Raw genomic sequence first — 15,317 nt, 5'->3', positions numbered from 1 at the left:
GTGCTGTGAGATGTGAAGATCAGAAATTGAAATGACACCAACAGCTGTAAGTCAGAGCACTCAAAGGAGTATGCTGTTGTAACTAGGGGGGGCAACTTCAAACTTGGTACATTATACATACCTTGATTTATTTATTTTTCTTTTTTTCCTGAGAAATCTTGTTTTTCTAGAAATCAAGATAACACAGTTATGTTTTCAGCTTCTCAGGGATCCTCTACACTATCTAGGTCAGGGCCTGGGGCTTTTTGTCTTTCAGATCCCTTTCTCTGGCTGCTATTGTCAGAACACTGACAAACAAGTAAATAAGCTTTGAATGTTAGCACAATAGCTTTGCAGTATGTCTTAACCACTAACAAGCAATTAAGAATTTTGTCAGCTGTGTCCCTGTCATCTTTTACATTTAAATGGTTGATAAATGAAATAATATTTTTGCAAGAGTCAAGGATTTGTTATCCTTAAAACAACTGACATATCTTTTGATTAATTGAAATAGATTAATTATAGTAGGGAATGTAATGGCTTGGATTGACTAAAGAGCTAGATTATCTAGCTACTTGTGATCAAGTGCTTTGAAAAATTTCAAAAATCTCTCTAAGCTTATGGTTTTTTTTAATATTTATGTTTTAAAGTGTCTTATTTTATATGTTTTCTATTTGTAATGATTACAGATATTTATGTAATTGTTTGATAATTAGATTTCCTGGTTTCACTTCACAGACTTGCCTGCTTTCTTTTTTAGGAGAACACCAAAATTCTTCAGCAATTGCTTCCACTAAGGGCAAAAGTAGCAGAGCTGCTTGGTTATAATACACACGCCAACTTTGTTTTGGAGGTAAACACTGCAAAGAGCACAGATAACGTAACAACCTTCTTAGGTTTGTTCTAATTTATAAATGATCTTTTTATATTTGCACTAGCAGTATGGCTCCTCAGCAAAGAAACATTGAAAGATACCATTGGCAGTAGTATCTATCTATCTATCTATTGCCTCTGGGCCCCTGGTTTTTATATCATAGCTGTACAAATTGCTCCATGGTATGGAAGTATAAGATAAAAATCTGAAAATAACTGCTTAATGATAGCCAAAGAGAAAAGCTGTTATCATTCTCTGCTGCACCATGCAGTTATCTTAATTTGGACCAGAATAATGTGTGCCACTGAAGTAGATTCAGTTTCAGAAGGCTGCAGCACAGTTGCAGCTTTTCGTTCCCTTTACATTAGCTGCAAGGTTTTGTGCCCATGTAGCCTTAAGTGTTTCTTTCTGTACACTGATACAACAGCAATGAGCATAATAAAAAATCTGAGTGTGTGATGATGTTAGTTCAATGAACTGTATAAAATAAATTAAACTGGGAATGACATGACTCCTCTGAAGACAAAAGCTCTCTAGTGGAATTCGATCTGACAACTGAGATACTTTGATAGTGATGCAGATTTGTATAGCCTGTTGATTTTGGGGAACTTTTACTCACTTTAGTGAAGAAGATTGTATATTTAGATATCGCATAAAATCAAAACCCCCAAAACTACTTTGTACAGCAGTAAGTTGTTTGGTGATAGTGTTTTGTTTTATTTATTTATTTGTTTGTTTGTTTATATGGGGGTAAGGAGGTTAAAATGCATCTCTTCCTTTACCTTTAATTCTTTCTCATTTGTCATGTTATGCTATGGCAGTATCAATTATCTGTGTATTTATAAATTAACTTACCCTTTGTTTTGATTTGTAATTCTTAAAATTGCCTGAGATTTAAAGTACATTTGCAATATTTTGAACTCTTTTCTATCCAGTATATTTTCATAATTCTACGTAGGATTACATTATACTGTGTGGATTTTTAAATTTGTTATGAAGCTGACACACCTCAAAATGTCCTGGTTATTGTGGTGGTGACTTTAGCTTTTTACAAGTATTTTACTATTCAAAAATATTTTGTGGTAATTTTAGTAGAGGGAGAACTTTCATCAGGTTGTCAGCTTTAACTTAGTAATTTTGTTCGATATTCAGCCAAAGCATGACAGTATAATTTGCTATGCTTTGTTCATATATATACCTGTTTTAAACCGATGTTCATAAGTTGATCTTATGGCTAGGAGGAAAATCTACCATTTTGCCCTGTGACATACTCGGAATTTAGAGTATTCTGGGCTGAAAACTATTAGTATTTATCAGTCATGTAAAAGTATATAGTGCCTTATAGTCATACAGGAAACAGGAGTGCCAGTACTCAAATTTTACACTCCGTATGCCATGACAGACCATTAACCTCAAATCCTAAAGAAAAGTGTAGTTCGGAAATATTCAGAATACAATAAACACAGCATGTACTTCAAGGGAGTTTCAATAAACTTAAATATTTTGTATTCAGTGTATTGGTTTCATAGTGCTATGGCCCTTCCTTTTCCAAGAAAAGCTGTATTGGAAAAAACTGGGATTAATAGGTTTGATATACAGTGGCTGTGGTAGAAGAGTAGATAGCTATCATGTAGCCAAGAGCTTTTGGTTTATTGCTGTTCAATAGGACTATAGCTAGAAATAGATCAGAATCTGAATTTAAATGATCTCAAAAAAAGTGTTGGAATCCTTCGTTGCACTTCCAATAACTAACAGTAGTAGTGTTTGGCTGCTTCTGTGGAAACACATTGAAAAAACTGAGGTTAGCCGAAGTAAAATACAAAGCTTCAAGCATGTGTCAGGTGCTACTTTGTGTGTTAAGTATTACATTCCATTTTTTTATGTCTTTGAATAAGTCCAAATTTATCAGAACCTTTCACAGTACTGCTAAGCCCCTCTGTATTTCTACATTGCTTACAACATGTATGTGTTAAAACTCATTAAGACAAGAAACCAATTTGCTTCCTGTTCATCAACAAATAGAAAACTCAAGTATGCCTTTTGGGACAAGTACTGTTAAGTTATGTTACGTAAATGTGATTGTGTTTTATAAGAATATACATTATAGTAAGGAACAAGCTGATTTAAAGGCGATCTTTGTTTCAGATGATTTGAGTGAGAAGCTAAAGCCATTGGTTGAGAAGGAAAGAGAATTCATTCTAGATTTGAAGAAAAAGGAGTGTCAAGAGAGAAACTGTGATTATGATGGAAGAATCAATGCATGGGATCTTCATTATTATATGAACAAAACAGAAGAGCTGAAGTACTCCATAGATCAAGAAAAGCTGAAGGAATACTTCCCAATCGAGGCTGTTACAGAAGGCTTATTAAATATTTACCAAAAGCTGCTTGGACTTGTATTTGAGGAAGTGGAAAGTGCTCATGTTTGGCATGACAGTGTTACTCTTTATACAGTAAAGGACAATTCAACAGGAGAAACATTAGGGCAGTTCTACTTGGACCTTTATCCTCGGTATGACTTAGTGCTATATATATGTTTAAAATGAACTTGGTTTACTGGGTTGCTGTTGCGGGTGAAATTAAATACATTGGGAAGTAAATATTTGTCCCACTGGTGAGACTGTTGCTGTTGGGCTGCTTTCAGATAGATTATTTTGTCTTTTTTTTTTTTTTCTTCAGTACTAACATATTTCCTGCTCATGTTCACTTTTTGAACCATTAAAACTTTCTTCATTTTGTGTAGTATTGCTGACTAGTCAGTTATCCACCATTCCTCTTTTTCCTTTTCTAACTGAAATGCCATGTTTTACTTCTCGTTAATGTTTTAACTATTCAGATCAGTCCTGTTCCTCTCTGCTCCCAGTTTATCATTTCTCCCATTTCCTCTTTAAACTTTGTGTGCCTGTTGTGTAGCTAGTTCTCTAAACTGCTAAAGAAGATGTCAGATAGATCAAGACCCAAAAATGATTGCCATTGAGCACCCCTTGAAATGTACATCTAGGTTAATCTCTATTGCTCTCTAGCTATTAGCAGCAGGATCTGTTTTCTGTCAGAGGTTAAGAGAGTTGACTAATTTGGCAAAACTTGTTTTCAGCTATTCCTTTTCGGTCTGTTTCTTGCTGTTTTTTAGTTTCTTTTGTAGTGATTGATATGTTCATGCATTTTTTAAAGCACAAATTTATTTACTTCTCTGAGTAAGGAAAATCAGTGGATACAGCAGTGTATATATTTTGCTTTAGAAGTAGGCACAGATTTTCTACTTTATCTATTTGTCTGTTCTCTCCTTTCTGCATATAATGTGAATTTCTGAAGACATTTATTAGTAAGACATTTCTGCCTTTACTACCCCATTGTCTTGTGTCTAGGGCAAAAGTTTCAAAATCATTCTTCCTTAAACTTGGATCACACTGCAAATGCTTTAAACTGTGTTCTTTTGTCTCCTATGAAGAAAGGAAAGTTACTGCTTCAGAGAATAGAACATAGTCCTCTTTGTTATAGTGTTTATGAGTAGTTCAAAATAGAATTGGCATCTGAGGTATATATAATTTGAGTAAAAATCAAATTCTTGTCAATGCTGCTATGAATCTTCAAATAGTGTTCTTTAGGTACTGTTCTCTCCTCTTCTGCTCTTAAGCAGAATCTTAAGCCTAGCAACTCATAGAAGTCATAATAAAATTTTTGTATGGTCATCCTAATGAACACATATAATTTCTTCATTTAAAGCTTTAAAGAGACACCAGCTCATTGAACTTGTTCTTGAATATTCTGGTGAGCAGGATTGTGATTTCAAGATAATTTCTGAAATATTTTCTTGTACAGAGAGGGAAAGTATGGGCATGCAGCATGCTTTGGTCTCCAGCCTGGCTGTCTTCTCTCTGATGGCAGTAGAATGATGTCTGTAGCTGCTCTGGTAACCAATTTCACGAAACCAGGATCAGATCGCCCATCACTGCTGCGACATGATGAAGTAAAGACATACTTCCATGAGTTTGGTCACGTAATGCATCAGATATGTGCACAGGTTAGTGATGTTTCAGTTTCAATTTTCTTACATTTTTCGTAGCCTCCAAGCAATAGATAAGTTTATTTTGGAAATTTTACAATTTTAGCAAAGTATATGTACATTTTTTTGGTTGTATTTCAAGATGACCAGTTGTTTTGTCTGTTTTTGATCTCCAGTTAAAACAACACATCAGTGAATACACTTTTCAAAAAATATTTTCAAAAGAACATCTACTTTTGCATTTGCACCATTGGGTTTTAGTGATGATTAAATAGATCCACGTGTAAGCTAGAGAAGGTGCCCAGCTGTGACTTCTGTTACAGCTGTCTGATGTCTTTTTACTACTCCTTGCAACATACTAGATTTCAGAAACAAACAAAAAGCCTACTATCCTCATTAGTGCAAATGATTTATGAATTCATATAATTATGTCCTTAACCTCCATTGTTTTTGTAGTACACTTCAGAGCTATCATTCTTCCTATTAAAACATAAAGCAGGTCTTGCCCGAGCTATTGTATTTTCTGTTCTCACATCTCACTGTCAGAGTTCTCACTGAGACCAGAAAAAAGTGATTTGCAGATTTTGCACCAAGGTATCATTATAGTTATAAAATTTCCTGTTTCATTTTTCCTTTCTTCTGTCAGAATTAATCTTAAATACTGAATTTGTTGTTAACCTAATAGAAACTTTGTATTTCAGAAAAAAAAGGGAAGTTGCTATGTTTATTCACTAAAAAAAATCAAATAATTATCCACAAAATCCAAACGTTGTGTAGTGTTGCTGTGGCCTATAGAACAGTACCAGTTCATAAAATCAGAGCAATATAATGCACACTGAATATTAATTATGTCCTTGTATGGGAACTGCTGAGTCACGGCCTGAACCTCTGATTGATCACCTGAGGCAAGCAATGAGTCACCCATGGGAGCACAGGTGAAGGCAATTCACCCTGCTGCCTGAAGGGGTGGAGCCTGGGTGCACCTCTCCTAGACCTATTTAAGAGCTGGCTACCAGAAGGGAAGGATCTCTTATGGAGATCCACTCTGCTGGAGTTTCATAAGTGAGCCCATGGTATAGGTGAGTGTCCTATTTATTCTCTTTGTGTTATTATAATCTGCTTTGCCTAACTCTCTTGTTTATTTCATAGTTATAGCATCTTAATATTCATTGATTATAGAGTTCTCAATCCCAGAGCCTAGGACTGCAGAAAAAGCAAATAGACACATACAAATCCACATATTAAATCTAGAATTAAGCAAGCGATGTTCAAGCACATTTAAGATCAAGTAGCTATGCATTCACTTATATTTTTTGCATCTTGAAAGTGATGATAATGTGATCATCTTCACCTGAAGACAGTTCAGAAATCAAGAAATAAATCAAGAAATTGAGAAATAAAACCTGCTCTTTTTTTCTCAATTACCTGAGAGGTGTTTATGAATTAGGTACATTCAGCTTTACAACAAAATTCTGGAAGCTGATGAAGATGTTCTGGCTGTTGCAGAGCCCTGTCTGGGTAACCTCAATGTGGACATCCACTTGCTGAGAACTGCACATAAGTCAGAGAGCTTTCTTTCCAATTGTCTCTCGCTGCCGTGCTGTCCTCTGCTTGCATTGCTACTGTGCTCACTGCTGTTGTATTTTATGTGAATAATTTAATGGATTAGTACATACACCAGCAAATAATATCTGTATTGTACATAGGAACATCCTGTGCTCTGAGATTTTTCGCATGCAAAGCAGTGTCTTGTTTCATTTGCTAATTTCTTTTTAAGCATGTTAAAACTTGATGTTTAAAGAACATAGGAGGATCTAGCTGAGCGGGAATCTGTGAGCAGCAGGTCAGTGTTTGGAGGGCAGTGATGTGTTGGAAGTCTGCTGGCATGTGAAATATTGGAGTAGAGACAGGATCTTTTTATGATATTAGGGAAGGACAGCTAATCAAGAACCTGAACCAATTTTTCTTTCTTCTTGGGAAACTGGGAGGTTTTGTTTGTTTGTTTTTCCTTTTAGGATCTGAAGTGTTTTTAGTATTAGAATTTTGCTTAGAAGGAAAAATAATAAAATTGGGTTAACAAAAGGAGTAGAGTCACAAGGCAAATCCAGAGTGAGATAAAGTAACTTCTGTTGATATTCGAACTTCTATCTTTCTAAAGTTATCATTTTTTTAGAAAAGAGTTTGGAATAAATTTTATGGATTTTTGACTGTATTAAGCCTTTCTTCAAAGCCAATATCTGCGATGGTCTTTTTAAACATGAAGCAATTGACAATGGTGAAGTGTAATAAAGTAAGAGAAAAATCTCTGAAGTGCCTGGCTTTCAAAGTGAAGACTCTTCTGTCAGTGAATGAGTATCAGTTTGGGGAACTGTTCGTGGCTAAAGCTGCTTGGGTTTATTTATTTCAGGCCATGTATTACTGACTTAGAAATTGTGCAGCATTTTAACTATATGTTTTATGAAAGAAGACAGTTATTAGGGAAAACCTTGATAGTACAAATTGGTCATGTAAAATCTGTGAATGTGTTAGACTGCAATACAGTGAACAATTTTACAAGTGTATTATTGGAGTTTATTTTTTTACTTCAGGGTAGTATAACATAATTTTATAACAATTAACAAATCTTCCAATTGTAATAAATAAGACAGCATAGAAATATCTGTGTTGCGGTCTTAACCTGAGAGATGAAAAGAGTAGTACTAAAAAAATTGAAGTAGAGAATCACTAGCAGAGAATGGAGTAAGTAACTACTTCATAATCTGTTTTGTTGCTTTTTAGTTGTCTAACATATGTATTTTTGTCCTTCTTTCTTTGAAGTTAAAAATCTTGTTTTAATTGAAACACTGAAACTTCAATATCCGAAAATTTGTGTTCTTCCAGAAATCTTGGTTTCCATTTTGATTTAATACAATGGCTTTTCTTTTTAGACTGATTTTGCCAGGTTTAGTGGTACTAACGTGGAAACAGACTTCGTAGAGGTACCTTCACAAATGTTTGAGAACTGGGTGTGGGAAAAAGAACCGCTACAGCAAATGTCAAGACATTACAAAGATGAGAGCCATGTTGCAGATGCTCTCCTTGAGAAACTAGCTGCCTCTAGACTGGCGAATACAGGTATCTGTCTCTCTCACACAGCGTGTGTGTAAAAAATGGATTATGATTAAAAATTTGGTTGGAAACCTCAGAGAAAGTACTATCAGTAAAACATAACAAGCCCGTTACTTTTCCTTTTTATGTACACTGTCTGTCAGTACTGTCAAGAATTAAGTGAGCACTTTAAACCAAAAAGTTAAGTTTGTTGTCTTAATAATTCCTGAGTTTATTTGCTTGGTTACAACCATTAATAAAGGCTGTTCCACTGCATGCAGAAACAGCAGCAGCTCTGGTTTTCCAGGCTTACCCAAAGGATTAATATACCTCTACAATTTTCCCTATGTTAATTTTTTTTTTTTTTTACCCCAGCAACTCTATTTATTTAATGCTGGGTGAGAGAGAGCCTTGGTTTTCCAATTTTTTTTCTAGTGACCCTGGGCAGACACTGTGCATTATTAGTATAGAAGTATCAGATTTTCTGCATGTATATTATACATTTCATTTGCACGTGTTATTTGACAAAAATGAAAGTTGCTTGCAAGTTTACTCAATGTGCTTACATACGTGATACAAGAAGTGTTGCAGCCTTGCGTTGCTCAAACAGCCTCTTAACTCCTGAATCCAGAATCATAACTCTGTATTCTCCACTTCAGTAGGTACACTGCATTCCCAAACCAAGGTCCCAGTTCTGCTGTCTTTCCACAAGTTGTCTCTACTTTGTCTTTATCTCAAGATTAGCAAGACCAATTTAGTTTTATTGCCCCTCATCTCATTATTATTATATCCCTCTTTCCACTCCGTCCCTGTAATCAGAGCTCCCTGCACAGCATCATTTATTGTGCAACTTATGTCATTAAAGCACTGCTGTTTATTTCATACTTCTTCCCTCTCCTAAACAAGAAGTGCCTGTCCTTTCAGCTGACAGGCACTGTAACTACATAAGCATTTTATGCCGAGTAGAGGGTCGTATCTTGTAGCTTCTTCAAAATATCAGAGCCTACAGCAGCAGCAGTTCTTGCTATCTTTGCGGTGTGTTAGGCAGTGTCACTACATACACTTACCATCATCTGTGCAAGCCCTGTATGAAATGGCAACTAGAACTGATGACAGCTGAGAACATGATTTTAAATATTGATATTTGCTTTTAAAATACCTGCTTTTATTACTCTTTGATCTGTGAGGAAAGTAACACTTGAAAATATGGACCTTATAATGATGATTCAAAAATATTCCTCTGTTTTTTCTTTTTTTTTTTTTAGCTGAAGCATTAGGATGGACATGACATAACTCAAAATCTTTTCTGTAGTTAAAATTCTGAAAATTTAGAATGTTTGTTGAGATCTTTGAATGAAAGGTGCTAAAGAAACTCCAGCTCTTTTGGTATTAGTAAGTTGAATGTTCTTATTCCATCAGGTTTTCTAACCCTCCGCCAGATTGTTTTGAGCAAGGTTGACCAGATGCTCCATACAAAACCATCTGCTGACCCAGGAGATGAATATGCCAAATACTGTATGGAGATCCTAGGAATTCCTGCAACCCCAGGTATATCAGTACAGTATGCCCAAATACTTTATTTAAATATGCCTTCCTATCCTAATAATGTTTGGCTTACAAAAAAAAAAAAAAAAAAAATCAAAGTTGTTGTTGGTAAAATAGCCTAATCTATGAAGCTGAAATAATTATTTTGAAAATTGGAATAATCTTAAAGATCTCTTCTGAAGGAAGATGGAAGTATCAAAAGCTGTACTTTTGCAAGTTGTATTTTGGAGCCAGATTATGTGAATATGCCATTAAATGTTCTGTCACATCTGCTTCAGATGTGCAAGTAGACCAAAATGGAATGTTCCTTTTGTAGTCGCCAAAATATGCCTAATGCTTTTAGACCTGTGATGTTAGTAGTTTTTAATTATATCATACAAATCTGTATTAATTTCTTCAAATTTTGTATTTTTCATACATAAAATAAATGACTGCATTTGATTTTAATTAATGTGAACTTTTTAAGGAACGAACATGCCAGCTACCTTTGGGCATCTGGCAGGTGGTTACGATGGGCAGTACTATGGATACCTCTGGAGCGAAGTGTTTTCCATGGACATTTTTTATAGCTGCTTTAAGAAAGAAGGCATAATGAATCCGAAGGTAGGTAACAAATGCTTTCTTTTAAAGATTCCTGTCGTGCTTTATGTCTGAAGACACATTTATTGCAATTAAAAATTGCAATAGAAATTGCATAGAAATAACATCTCAAGTACGCTTCTTGTCAAGTTCAACCAAACTGAAAAAAAAGTGTGTAAATTTCTTTTGAAAATTATCTTGAAATTTTGAGGACTGCATGGATTTTATTATAATTATATAATTATATAATATATATAATTAAATATATATAATTATAAATATAATTATATATTTATTATGATATTATATATTATATAGAGTCATATATTTTGCATTGCTTTATAACTTTTTAAGACATTTAACATATATATCTTAATACTTTCCTCTTTAGTTTTAAACAAAAAAACCCATACTCCTCCATTGAAAGAGTAAATAAGTATTCTTTCACTATGGAATATGAATACAGCCTTAAATGTGGTATTTTTTTATTTAAGTGTTACTTAGTAAATACACTTTATTTTGTTCTTTCACAGCATACTGCAACTTAATTTTTTTTCCTCCTTACTTTTTCTCCCATGTGAGTTTTGATGTTCAAGTTACTGATGGATTTCAGATTTACTGGGCTTTTTTCTCTTTGTAATTCTTCAGCCTCTTCTGCTGCCAGCAGGAAAGAGGGAGGGACAGTCAGTGTTGTAATGAGTAGTCCTACCAATTTGGACAATTTCTTAATTTCTCAACAATTATAGCATTGGAATTCTATCTGGAGATGCTACAGCTTTGTCATGGGAACAATCTTTTGATTTTCCTGCCTGTTCCATCTTCACACAATGCATGCTCCTCCAGGGTGATAACAGATAACAGAAAGACTGTGATCGTTGGTCCTGGCCTTCAGAACTGTTTTGAGTGATTGTGCAGGCAAAACCCTGAGCCATAGTTTATCAGAACTGCTCTGTGACTTTTACTACACCCTAGGGATGGAAATGCAGTTTATTCCAATTTTTTTTTGTGTAGGTTTTTGTTTTCTTTCTCAGTCACTGAATGGGCACTTTGAGAAGTGTTGAGTTACATGAGGACTAAGTGGATATTTGCAGCTAAGAGGCAACTAGTGCTGCTTTTAAGGGAAGCTTCCTGTTGCAGCTAAGAAGATAGAAATAAAAATGGTTATTTGTGTATGTGTATTCATGTGCATGGGCATGTGTGTGCCTGGCTCGCTCTCTCATGTGTGCAAACATACTTTCTTTGGACGTTCACATAACCTCAGGGGGGACTTCCACTGGAGATTTGCTCACAGTTTCATGGCAGTACTATCCTTTTAAGTTGGTTCTCTTTTAATTTGTTTTTTGTACTTGCATTCTATTTAAGTGTAACAGTGTTCTGCAGGGTGGGAAAACTATCTTTTATAAAAAGTTGCTAGATACTAGTGAGATTTTTTGTAGATACAGTTCTTATGTCTAGATTTAGACTACTTTTCACAACAGCAGGAAAGGAAGTCAGTTATAGTATTACAGCAAGGGCTTTTAGAAATTTGGCTTACCTCTTCCTGTTAGAATAAGATTTCTCTTCCTGTTTTGAGCAAGTTACTGAAATTCATTTAAGCATCTCTATCTGGAACAATTATTCAGCAAGCACTAACATTGTTAATTGCCAAACTCCTAAGTCCATGCACATTATCTGGAATTATTTCTGGTCCGTCTAGAACTGAGTAATCTGCTGACCGGAAGCACAGCAGCAAAAAGGCACATTTACAAAAATAACATTTTTAAGTCGAGGAACAGTACATTTTTTTTTTCTATTAACATTCAGGAAACTAAGACAAATAGCAAAATACAAGCAGTCCTTCTTCAGTGGTAGATTGTCTTATTCACTTAGCTTTTTCCATCTGCTCGTTCAATGCAGTTAAGTCATGGGAAGTCCATCAGGTAAAAATACCTCAGATTTTACACTAGTGATCAGTGAGCAGAGTAGTTCTGTCTCATAGGTTTCATGTGTGAGGGAAAGATATATGTATATGTACAGTGTGCAGTTACAGAGTTTTTTTTTTTTTAATTTAATACTAAAAGCATCTAGGACTTCTACATGAAAAAATATTTTCTCATTCATACATAGGTCTCTGAGGCCCCAAATTCTCCAGATACATTCTTATAAATGTTTTCTTTTAAAGAATGTCTTCATTTAATGTTGTCTAAGAAGCTCATTTTGTTTTTCCTAACATTAATTTCCTGCATTAATATTATTCTTGCTGAAAATATAAACTGGGTTAAGTTTCCATTATTCTAGCACACTTTAATTGGGAAATTGTGTGTGTATATATTAGTTATGCATATAAAATGTGTGTATGGGCCATGTTATTCCTCACTGGTATTTGTGTTTATCTCTGTACTGTCATTCCTCAAATACATGTGGAAGAAAGAGAAATCATCAATTAAGGGAGAATGGATGTTTAAGTTCTGTTTGCCTGCATATTGATCGTGTTATGGCTTATAGAATGACCTCCATAACTTGAGCAAGTTAATGTGATTGTAAATCCCAAAATAATGCAAAACCACAGGAAAAATTATTTGAGGGGATAGGTTGAATTTCTCCGGTCTTGAACTGTTCCAGCCAATTTAAGTCATATTGTGGCATATTTTGTTTTATTGTCAAGAAAATCTGGAAAGAGAGGAGATGTATTTAAAAACCTACACAATTAGACATGACAAATATGTAAAAGTTGCAGCTTCCAAGGTGAGAAATACTAATGTTCTACTTTACCTTTTATCAGGCAGGGATGAAATACAGAAATCTTATTTTGAAACCCGGAGGATCTTTGGATGGGATGGATATGCTTCAAAATTTCTTGGAGCGTAAACCAAGCCAGAGAGCTTTCCTACTGAGTAAGGGACTATGTGTGCAGTAAAACTATGATTCCTTTGTAGTGACATTCATGTATGGAATGAGCTGGAAATGTCAGTGTGATTCATATTTTAACTGTGTATCATTTTAGACAAATTGGGTTACTTTTTTCATGATTTTTTTAGAAATGTGATTTTTAAATTGCACAGGACTACAGAACGCAAACATCAGGGAAAAAAAAAATCTGAAATGTGCAGAAGTTGAGAAATTTGTGTGATAACTTCTTTTTTGAACTGTTACAGTACTAATCACTATGGGGATATGTTGCCTTGTTTCTCTTTTAATAGATGCACTTAAACTGTCTTGTGAATGAATTTTAAAACTGGGGATAAAAGGGGACATTATCAGCAATAAAAGAAACATTCATTTATATTCGGTATTTTTCTATTGCATCAATGGCTCACAATTTATTTTTGGTGGAGTGGAAGTGTTTATTTTATCATGTCTTCATCATCTGACTTTCTGACAAATTCCGAGAAAGAGAACCTGTACAAGACAGCTTTACAGCATAGATACTTACATGATGCCTGTGTATTTCATTTTGATGCATGCTAAATTCTTATGCTGTATAAGTTACAAATAATATAAGTTTAAAAAAAAGTCCATCATTTGAGCTACTCCCCTTCATAGAGGGACAACAAATCAAAATATGACACTTGTCATTTTCCCATATTTTTCCCATCTCCTTTTTTTGTTGTTGTTAATCAAAACTCAGGCCTCTCTTTTCCAAACTATATTAACAGTGGCATAAAAGCAATTAAAATGATTTTGGTTGAAACCAAAAAGAATGGGAGGAAACACAAATGTTTGTAGCAAATACATACTGACTACAGGCTTACTCCAGTATGTAGAGTCATAGAATGGCTAAGGGAGGAAGAGATCATAAAGATCATCAGGTTCTAACTCCCCTGCCCCCCACCAGCTCAGGCTGCACAGGGCCCCATCCAGCCTAGCCTTGGACACCTCCAGAGATAAGGCATTGTCAACTTCCCTGGGCAGCCTGGTCAGCACCTCGCCTCCCTCTGAGTAAAGAATTTCCCTCTAACATCTAACCTAAATTTCTCCTCTTTTAGTTTAAAGCCATTCACTGTTTTCCTATCACCATCAGACTATGTGTCCAATATGTCCAGTTCCAATGCTTGTAATCATTTACAGTTTTAGGTCTGAATTCTACACGGTCATCTGCAAGTGATACATGAAAATCACAAATATTAGAATCTCTTCAATGGTATTCAATAGAACATTTATAAAAGAAAGCTGGTAGATTCAATATTATCTTTTAAACATACAATTTTTGATTAATTTCCATTACATTCTGATGGTATTTGTGAGTATTTTACTTTCATTTTGAGTAAGCTTTTTAAAATTCTTGTGACCCTATCTTATGAAAGGTTTTTTTTTTTTCATTCACCTTCCAATGAACTGAAATGTTTTAAAGAGTTGTTTAGTGGTAGTTTCCAAAACTAAGCAATGGGAGTTCTATTAAGTCGTGGAATGTAGTGTTTCTTTTGCAGCTTCCAGGCAGATTTCCACGTGAGGGAGACCTTTCTCTGCAAAAGCCAGCAGCCTCCTATCAGGATAGATGCAAATGCAGTAGTTATAAGCAAAAATGTGACAACATTTAAAAGTTAAACTTGGGACGGTACTGATGTTGATGATGATAATTTGACTTGTTTATTTTTCTGTTCTTCAGAGTATGTATGTAACAAAGTATATAGTAACTATACTATAGCAAAGTTATTTATTAGCTAAGATTCTGCAGTGCAGTAAAACGTCTGCTCTTACATGTATATGAAAATGCCTACAGGATGGTATGGATATCAGTTGGCTATCCAGGTGTGTAGGAACAAGAAAATCTAAAACCAATTTGTGGCCCACGAAGGTAAATATTATGATCTGTATCTGTCCCAGGGAATAGTTTTCTGCAGTTTTCTTTTGTAGAAGCCATCCCCAAAGGCCTCCATCACACTGCTACTAAGACCATCTTATGGCTAAAGTTGCTCTCAAGAAAGGAATGTGTAATGTTCTAAAATGGCTTGGAATCATCTTAAAGTGTTACTGTATCAAAGTAAGCTGCCATTTTTTATGTTGCCCCTTGAAAACATATTGAATCAAATTGAAGCTGTAAAGAATTGATCTTGAAATGGAAAAGATAACCTGGATAAAGACCACTTTTCTGGTTTTGCATTTCTTCATTGTAGGTCTGAAACCTTTTCTGGATGTGAGTTTATTCTGACATTATTCCAAGCATGTGACGTAAAATCCCCAAAGACAGCACGTAATATAATCGCAGTCTTCTGTTTTAGAAACACAAGTTAATTGCCTTAGTACTGCACAGAAACAATTACCAAACATGCC

At 34.8% G+C, this 15,317-nt stretch overlaps 1 protein-coding gene across 2 annotated transcripts in view; it reads left to right on the top strand.

Moving 5' to 3' along the window:
• NLN (neurolysin) overlaps window positions 1-13,329 on the top strand; it is a 37,829-nt gene extending 24,500 nt beyond the window's left edge. For both annotated transcript variants that reach the window (XM_042875202.1, XM_042875203.1), the window contains exons 7-13: window positions 740-875; window positions 2,999-3,365; window positions 4,673-4,874; window positions 7,784-7,970; window positions 9,363-9,491; window positions 9,955-10,091; window positions 12,829-13,329. In XM_042875202.1, coding sequence (XP_042731136.1) covers window positions 740-875; window positions 2,999-3,365; window positions 4,673-4,874; window positions 7,784-7,970; window positions 9,363-9,491; window positions 9,955-10,091; window positions 12,829-12,963 — 1,293 coding nt within the window. In that variant the 3' untranslated portion in view covers window positions 12,964-13,329. The remainder of the gene's footprint in view (window positions 1-739; window positions 876-2,998; window positions 3,366-4,672; window positions 4,875-7,783; window positions 7,971-9,362; window positions 9,492-9,954; window positions 10,092-12,828) is intronic.
• Window positions 13,330-15,317: the final 1,988 nt, after the last annotated feature.

The sequence above is a fragment of the Lagopus leucura genome, unplaced genomic scaffold, assembly GCF_019238085.1.
Source record: "Lagopus leucura isolate 7727_CA_CO unplaced genomic scaffold, USGS_WTPT01 Super-Scaffold_100014, whole genome shotgun sequence".
NCBI lineage: Eukaryota > Metazoa > Chordata > Aves > Galliformes > Phasianidae > Lagopus > Lagopus leucura.
This window is presented reverse-complemented; position numbering and strand designations above follow the sequence as displayed.